Here is a 10,000-nt window from a genome sequence, read left to right on the forward strand (position 1 = left end):
ACATATATACATACATATACAATTACATATACATATACATATACATATACATATACATATACATATACATATACATATACATATACATATACATATACATATACATATACATATACATATAAATATGAATATAAATATAAATATATATATATATATACATATACATACAAACATACACACATATATACATATATATATATATATATATATATATATATATATATATATATATCTATATATATATATATATATATATATACATATACATATACATACACACATACATATATATATATATATATATATATATATATATATATATATATATATATATGTATATTTATGTATATATATATATATATATATATATATATATATATATATATATATATATATATATATATACATACATACATATATATACATATATCTATATACATAATTTCTACCTGTTGTTGTTTTAAAGCAAAATGCAATATGAACAGCGAACTGGTGACCAAAAATTCATTGATCAAATAATTAAATCAGGTCTAAAAAGAAAGTAATATTTGACAATAAATAAGTAAAATCTTAGAGAATGCAACACTTAAAGACACTTTTTTCTCTATACTATTTCCTTCACATATTTATGATAGTGATGATATTGGTAGCAAAGACATCAGTATGTTCTTCATGCCTTTGGTACTCTGGTAAAAGGCCACCAAATCACCACATTTATCCTGGGAAGATAGTGATTGTAGAATTGCCGAGCAATTGGTTTACAGTCCACCAGCTCTCTTAGAACCTTGATACAGCTCCTCTCAAGGAGGGCTATTTTCCGGTTACATACCCTCTCCACCTGTATGGGCTGACATACAATATTCATTAAGATCATCTTATATTGTTGTGATCTACAAGATGATAAACTAAGAATTTATATCTATAATGCATGGCATCTACTCAAGGTATTTTGGGAAATGGATTTGAAACTGTAAGTGTGAAACAATCATGTTATAAGCAAAGAAATAGTTTTCATTTGATATTTTTCCCACTAGTGATGTTCATTTGTAATATCATGGAGATATCTCTATCACGAATATACATCTTACATTCTAGAATGGTGGCCAGCTCAGAGTGCCATTAAGACCATTGTCTTGTTGACTGCACAAACTTAACCATTATCTTCTCTAGAAACCAAAGAAAGGTGCTACCCCATTGAAAAAAGAGGCAGCTTCCAGTTTGCTGTTCTGTACTGATGGTGGTGGAAGGCATGAAAAGCTAGGTGTCTTCTGCTACTGCCAAAATTCTTTCTTACCCTCTGTCCCTCTGGTCAATTTGTGAAATAACGTCTGGCAATTCTTTTAGAAGTGTTGGCTTCATTTAGTATGAATATGAGTGGCAAATGGACACTATCATTCCACGTTAAGAGGCTTTCTTTAATTGATCACCATCATAATGCTCACTCTTTCACCATTATAATTATATGCACATATATGTGCAATATATCCACACAGGCACTCAGGCATGCAGGCACACACACTCACATTCATACTCATCTACACCCACCCACACATGCTAACACCCACCCACCCACACCCACATACCATCCATTACAGGTAACATCAAATATACTGAATGGATATAAATAGAACACCACCAATATATGTACAAGAAAAGTTTCATTTTGAAAGTTGTTGCAGGTGTCTTGTGAACATTTACCATTTGATATTCAACACTTGAAGGTGTAATTCATCAGTAGAGTGTTGGCTTTGCAATTGCAATATGAGTTATTACCCAAGCAGCACCTCCCATTATATGTGATTGGAGTACTAGCATCACTGTGGATGATGAAGTATCATTGAAGCATTGTTACTTGAGCTGTAGCAAAACAGTATTAGAAGGAATTATGGTTCATTAAATATTGGTGTCTTGAAAATGTGGGACACATATAACACCATGACTTTGGATTTTTTGTTTTTCATACTTTTATTATTTCTTATATTTTCACTTACTATTGACAATGACTTGCAGGTCTGTGGGATGCAGGCTTTCCCTTGGAGTGGTGGAGGTTGCTGAGTGGAAGGATGTCCAGGATTACCACCTTCCTCTTTACAGCCCTAGTCCTCCCAGGTGAAGCTACACCTTACAATGAAAGTGACATACGATTTGCGAAGCTGTACCACAGTGTGAATGTTGTTGGGAGGAAGACCATGTGCAATGTGCTGAGGGCAGTATGGAACAAAGAGGACCTTGGAGAGGAAATTGCCACTCTAAGGCAATATTGCCGAATTAAACTACAATGGACGCAGAAGGACTTCAAAAACAGAATTAGCAAGTTAGATCAGAGGTATTTGGATGAGAATATCTGGAATGAGGATTATGATATTTCATATTTGTGTAAGGTGTTGCAAGTTGTGCTGTACAATGTTTATTGCAACCTGAACCTCATTTGCCAAGAGCACATCAACATGCTTAGAAAGAAAAGGAATAAAGTATGCCATTACTATGGGTGCATGGAGATTAATCTGAACAAAGAGATAGATCAACTTAAAGAATCTCTAAGAGCCATTTACTTAGGGGTTGGTGAATACCTAGGTACTGATTTTTCCCAGAATATCAGAGAAATGGAGCACACGCTGACTGAAATCTTAGGTACTGATATTGTAATTGGTGATCAAGTGATGCAAATTGAAACATTCATAGAAAACAAACGCTCAAAGATGATCATCCATGGACGACAGGAGCTTGAAGCTCATTACAAGAAACTCTGTGTGCTAAATCCCTGCACCTGGATAAGTGACAGTGACAGCAAAGTTCGGAGGTTTGAGGTTGACAAAATCTTCACGCCCTTAAAGCTTGACGGTCAGGTGGAAATAGAGCTGAAATCCCTTTTTACGGTTAAAAAACGAAAATCTATTATTTTGCCTCCAATCTTGATATTCAAGGGATTGGCAGGATCTGGCAAATCCTCTTTATGCCGCTACTTGATTTTTAATTGGCACACCAGGAAGGAGGAGATTGACATGCTGAGCTTATTTGACTTGGTTTTCCTTGTGGAAATCAGGCGCATCAGATCCAGCAGGATAATAGAGTTCCTTCAAGAGAGTTTACTAAAAGAGACATGTAAAAAATTTGACTCTAGAGATGTTATACTGTTACTAAAGGACATGGATGTGCTTTTTATAATTGATGGATTTGATGAAGGTGGAGAGCAGGCCAAGAAGCTTGTTCAAGATATTTTGGACATATTCAATGACCATCGGATCATGATAACAACTCGACCAGATTACCATGAAGATGTAGTCAGCATGGCAATGAGATCAGCACAGTACCAATCCATAGAAGTATGTGGATTTGATGATAAGCAGATGCAGGAGTTCACAAAGAAAGTGTTTACAGTGATAGAAGAGCAAGAACATAGACAAATTAAGCAAACCAAAGATTTTCTGGAGTATCTTGAGAACCGTGGACATGTTCTGAATGAGCATCTGAAGTTACCGCTGACTCTGGCACTCCTCATATACCTATGGAAGGAAAGTCCAGAGATTGTAAGCAGTGTTACTACTGCCACTAGGTTATACCAGGAACTCTTCAGCTTGTTGAAGAAAAAATTAGCTGAGCGTTTGTGTAGTAAATGTTGCTCTGTTAGCAAACTTTACTATCTTCTTGATGAACTCATCCTCTTACTTGGGCAGAAAGCATGGGATATGCTTAGAAATGCAAAGCATCTAGTCGATAAAGATATATATTCTGCTCTTGAAAGGGAATGTAAAACCAGAAGAATTGATATTACTGAACTCATGTCTGCCTTTCTCATGTGTCATTTGGATGAAAATGATCAAGATCTAGTGTATGAATTCCTACACAAGACCCAGATGGAGTACCTTGCAGCAAGATTCTTGGCTGATCAAGTCAAAAAGAAAAAAAAAACCCTTAAAGATATAGAAGAAGACATTGGATACAGCAACTGGAGGCATCACCAAGAAGTTCTAAAGTATCTTACTGGTCACCTTGCAATTTATAGTCAACAGAAACCAGATATTCTTGGAACCAATTATCCACACCTATCCAGGTTGTTTAGTGTGGCAGAGGTGGAAAGTTACAACTTCAATTACTGGTGGAACATAATTGTTGAATCACTATATAACCCATCAATTTGTGTGGGCATTGCTAAAGACCAGTTGCCTCAACAAGACTGGGAACTGAATGCAAAACAAGTAGTTTCTGGTCTGAACCTGTTAATTAGAACATCAGTCTCACTTCAGAACCTAAAGATTGAAATACCTTGTGATGTGGAGCCATATAACATTAAATACTTTCTGAGCACCATGGAGAGTCTGAAGTCCAAAATATACACTCGGCACAACAAGCATCACCCAATTCTGGTTGAGATGCATTTCTGGCGGCACAATGAGTATGCCAGTGACATGCCATCAGATCACTTCCTGAGGACCCTGTATCCATGGGGTCATCTCATCAATTTCACAGGTAGTCTTGGAGAACAGGAAGAAGGTCAGGAAGTCCTGGCCTACTGCTTCAAGCTGAAGAACATCCGTGCACGTGTGTCAACCCCAAAAGCTCTTGCATGCTTCAGTAACAGCTTGAAGAGGATCTGGAGGTCTGTCCGTCTAATACGACTGAGCCTAGTGATTCCTGTTGAAGTGATGCCGGGAGAACTTACAAAATTACACTTTAAGGGCTGTCTGGAGTTACTGTTTGTCAATATCAGAGACATGGATAAGGAGTGGTTGGAGCAAGTGGTCAGGAGAGTTGGAAACAGGTACAGATAGTTTTAAATATTCTTTTTTATTCAAATGTGTAGTTACTACTTTTATTATTACTTACTTGTCAAGATGTGATTGATGATAGTGAAGAATGGCACACAGTTTCTTTATTACTATAAGTGTAATATATCTATTTGATGGCAAGATAGTAGTTACCATTATAAAACAATAATTTTCCACTAGATTTGATTTTATAGATTAAGGGAAAGTGCAATTAATGTAGATGGATAATAGCTCTCCATAATCAACGCGCTGTGTTTGTTTGATGGGTAGGGAATGGTGGATGTTTGTGTGTGTGAGTATTAATCTTTTTTAGGGGGTTATGTGTTTATTGTGTGTGTTTGTATTGGTGTGTTTTATTGTGAGTGGTAGTGAGAGAGAATTGTTAGGAGTGTTTTATATATTGATTTGAGTTTGTGTGTGTGAGAGAAGTTTGAGTATTTATAAGTGAAGTGTGTTGTAGTGTATGTGTGATGTGTTGTGTAGTGTGGGTAGATGATGTAAGGGGTGAGGGTGAGGTGTGTTGGTTTGTGTGATGGTGGGTTATAGATAGGAATGTGTGTTTGGGTGGTTGAGTTGGAGGTGAGTGAGAGGAGTTGATAGTGAGTGTGAAGTAGTCGTTGGAGAAGAGAGTTGAGGGGTGATGTAGTGTGTTATAGTTATTTGTGAGTGTAGATAGGTTAGGTTTTAGATTTGGAGAGAGTTTGTTGTAGTGGTTAGTAGTGTGGGTGTTTAGTAGTTTGCATGAATTAGTTGTTAAGAGAGTGTTGTGGGGTATTTAGAGTTATATAATTTGATATAATTTAGTTAAGTGTTAAGTGTGAGTGAGTAGAGGTGGAGGGAGAAGTAGATATGGTGTAGATGTTGTTATAGGGGTGTGTGTGTATGTGTTGTGTTGTGTGAGGTGTAGTGTGGTGTGAATAGTGATTATGATTGTGTTGTGGATGTGATGTGAACGTGTGGTGTGTGTGTGGTGTGTTTTGGAGGTTTAGTTGTAGTTGTGAGGGAGTGATGTGGGTGTGATGGAGTAATGATGGTGTTATTGTGTTGTGGTTTGGATGTGTGTGTGTGTGTGTGTGTTTGGGTTGGTGTGGATGTTGTGTGTGTGGTAGTGGTTGTGGTTTTTGGTTGTGTGGTTGTGGGGTGTGTGTGTTGTGTGTGTGTGGGTGTGGGAGGGTTGTGGTGGGTGATGTGGGAATGTGTGTTGTGATGTGGTGGTTGAGGTGAGTGGTGGTGTGTGGGTGTGTGGAGTGGTGTGTGGTGGTATGAGTTTGTGGTGTGTGTGAGTGTAGTGTGAGAGTTTGTGTGAGTGTGTGAGTGTAGCGTTAGTAATGAGTTAGTGTGTGTTTTTTGTGTGTGAGGGTCTGGAGGTTGACGGGTATGTGGTGAGGGTGGGGTGAGAGGTGGGAGTGCTGTGTGCTGTGTGTGGTGGGTGTTGTGTGTGTGTCTTGTGACTGTGTTGTGTGTGAGTGTGTCAGTAGGTGTGCTGTGTTTTGGTTAGGTAGGCGGTGTTGTGAGGTGTGTTTGTTTGTGTATGCTTTTTGTGTGTGTGTTTAGATAGTAATGTGTTTAAGTGTGTTTAGTTAGATATATAGCATGATGTTTTTTGGAGTGTGTAGTATATTAGTTTTATGTATATAGATATCACGATTATGTATTGATTTATATATTATATATTATATTATATTTATTTATATTATATTTATCATAATGTAGTTTGTTATATATATTAGTACGTTTATATATATGAGTATATTATATATATATATATTATATATATAGTATGTTGTATAGTATAGAATATATTATGATGTATATAATCATAGTATATAAGTATGCTATCTATCTATCGTATCTATGTATCTCTAGTATATATTTATATATATCTCCCCCCGCTCCCCCCCCCCGACGCGCGCGCGCGCGCGGCGAGACGAGAGCGGAGATATAGATGTAAATTCTATTATGATATAGTATTATAATTATTATATAGATTGATAGTATAGATTAGATATGATATAATAGATAGTTTCTATATATATGGTTTAGTGTGGTGTGTTGTTTCGTGTTGTTTGTGTAGTGTGGTTGGTGTGTGTGTAGGGATGTGTGTGTTAGTGTGTGGAGTGTGAGGTTGTGTGGGGTGGTGTTGTGGTGTGTGTGAGGGTTTGTGGGTTGTGTGGATAGATTGTGTGTGTGTTATGTTGTGGTTGGTAGTGTGTTGTGTGGGTGTGTGTGTGTGTTGGTGTGTGTGTGATTGGTGTTGTGGTGGGTGTGGTGGGGGGGGGGGGGGGGGTGTGTGGGGGTGGGGTGGGGGGTAAGGAGTGGGGGGGAGGTTGGTGTGTGTGGGTGTGATCGTGGTGGTTGTGGTGGGGATTGGTTGGTTGTGAGGGGTGGTGTTGGGTTTTGTGTGTGTATGTGGTGGTATTAGTGTCGGGGTTGGGGGGTGGTGTTGGGGTTGTGTGTGGGTGTGGTGTGGGGTTGGGTGTGGGTTGTAGTTGTTGGGTTGTGTGGGTAGTGTGTAGTGGGTGTGGTGGTGTGTGTGTTTTAGGGGGTGTGTTATGTGTTTGGTTTGAGTTGTGTGTAGTGTGTGTGGTGTGTTGGTGTGTTGTGGTTGCCGTCTGTGAGGTTGTGGTTGTTGTGGGTGTGTGTGTGTGTGGGTTGTGTGGGTGTTGTTGTTGTGGGTGTGTGTGGTGGATTTTGGTGTGTTGTTGTTGTGTGTTGGGTATGTGTGAGTGTGTGAGTGAGTTTGGGGGTGTGTGTTTTGTTGAGGTTGTGTGTGGTGATGGTAGGTTTTGTGTGTTGGTGTGGTGTGTGTGTGGGAATGTGTGTGTGGTGATGTTGATGTGTGTGTGTATTGGTAGTTTATGTTGTGGAAGTTGGTGTGTGTTAGATGTTGTATAGGTGATGTGGTGATGTATTAATACTTTATAGGTTATATACGAGTGTATAGTTGTATTTATTTGAATTATGATTATGTTAGTTAGGAAGTTCGATAATTATACTACCGTACCCCTCCCCTTGAATTGATTGTGTATAATTTGTAAAAAACTATCTTTTATATATTTGATTTAATGATGATATTATTAGATATTTTATATTATATTTAATTTAATATTATATTAACTTGATTTAGTGAAGATCAATTAAGAGTATTCTGTTCTCTCTTTTATATACTTATATATACTGTTATTCTTAATAGACTCCTATAGTACATATATTGTCGATGTATCTATATTAGCCTTTATACTGATATAATCTATTTTTAATTTCTCATTCTACGATTTTATATAGTCGATCTTTTATATTTCTATATTATGTCAAATTCTCCTCTACATATATAATATAAATAATATATATATATATATAATATTCAATCTATTTATATATATTTATATATATATAGATAATTATATATATATATATATAATATATAAATATATATATAGATAATAGATATATATATTTATATATAATAGAAATTATATGTGTGATATAAATAATATATTATATATTATATATATATATTTATTAATATTAATATATTTTATAGATTATATATGTGTGTATAATATATTTATTATTTATATGATTATAGAGATAATATAATATTTATTATTATATATATATATATATATATATATATATATTAGTTGTAGTCACTTCAGCTATGTTTTATTCCACCACCAGGCCAATAAACCTTAGGGAGAAGTTTAAAAATTTACATTAGGCAATTCCAGCTGACCTATATAATTGGCATCTATTAACATTGTGAGTAACATTATATATATATTTTAGGTATTTATATTTTTGTTATTAAAATTAGATATATATAGTTATATAGATAATATATAGATATATATATTATATTATATATATATATAGATATAATATGTATATCTATTATGTATTATTTATTATATATTTATTTAATATTAAATATAGTATATAGATGATATATTTAGATATTAAAAATAGAGTTAAATTTATGTAAAAATGATATTGAGAAATATTATGTATTTAGGTATGGTGTTGTTAGATTTGGGATTTTTAGAGTTAGATATAGATAGTTTGTTTGAATGGATGATGTATATATGTATATATATATACCATAAATATATAGATATATATATATATAATATATATATATAGATTTTTCTATATAGAATATTATATTATATTATTTATAGATATATTTTTGTTTATATATATATTTATATATATTTATATATTTATATATATGTATATAACATATATATAAGTATGTATCTATCTATTTATCTATCCATATCTACCTATATATATATATATATATAGAAAGATAGATATAAAGAAATATAGATAGTAAGTATAGATAGATTAAATGATAGTAGATCGATAAGATCGATAGATAGATATGTCTTTATATCTATATTTGCATATATGCATATATATGCATATATATGTATATATCTTTATATATCTATGTGTAAATGTATATATATGTATTTATATATGTATTTGTTTATGCATGTATTTGGTTTTGTTATATATATATATATAATATATATATATATAATTTATATTATATATATATATATATATATGTGTGTATGTATGGGATATTAAATATATCTTATATATTATATATTATATATTATATATATATATATATATATATTAAATAGATATATATTATATTATTACATGTATATATGTTTGATATATATATATATATATATTATTAATATATATACTATAAATTATTATGTATATATAGAAATATTGATATATATATTTATATATATATAATAGATATATATATTTTAATATATATTTATATATATATATTTATATATTATATAGATATAATGTGAGGGTGTGTGTGTGTATATAATATATATATATATATATATATATATAAATATATCTATATATATATTAGATATATATTATAATTATATAGATAATATATATAAGATATATTTATATCTATCACACACACACACACATATCTATATAAATATATTATGTTTATATATTTAATCTATAAATCTATCTCTTATATATAATGTAATATATATATATATTTATATATATATATTATATATTATAAATATATATATTAAATCTATATAATTATATATATTATTTATATATATAATATATATGTGGTGTGTGTGTGTGTGTGTTGGGGAGATATTATAAAGTATATATACAAACAACAATACATATAATATTATATATTTATAATATAATATTAT

At 32.7% G+C, this 10,000-nt stretch overlaps 1 protein-coding gene across 1 annotated transcript in view; it reads left to right on the forward strand.

The window, feature by feature from the left end:
* The window catches only part of LOC122267583 (uncharacterized), a 14,955-nt gene that overhangs the window by 470 nt on the left and 4,485 nt on the right, over positions 1-10,000 (forward strand). The window contains exon 2 of the mRNA XM_043037625.2: positions 2,011-4,759. Within this exon, the coding sequence (XP_042893559.2) occupies positions 2,011-4,759 (2,749 nt within the window). The remainder of the gene's footprint in view (positions 1-2,010; positions 4,760-10,000) is intronic.

Source organism: Penaeus japonicus, unplaced genomic scaffold, assembly GCF_977035675.1.
Source record: "Penaeus japonicus unplaced genomic scaffold, GWHDUDI00000001_assembly GWHDUDI00000025, whole genome shotgun sequence".
Taxonomy (NCBI): Eukaryota; Metazoa; Arthropoda; class Malacostraca; order Decapoda; family Penaeidae; genus Penaeus; species Penaeus japonicus.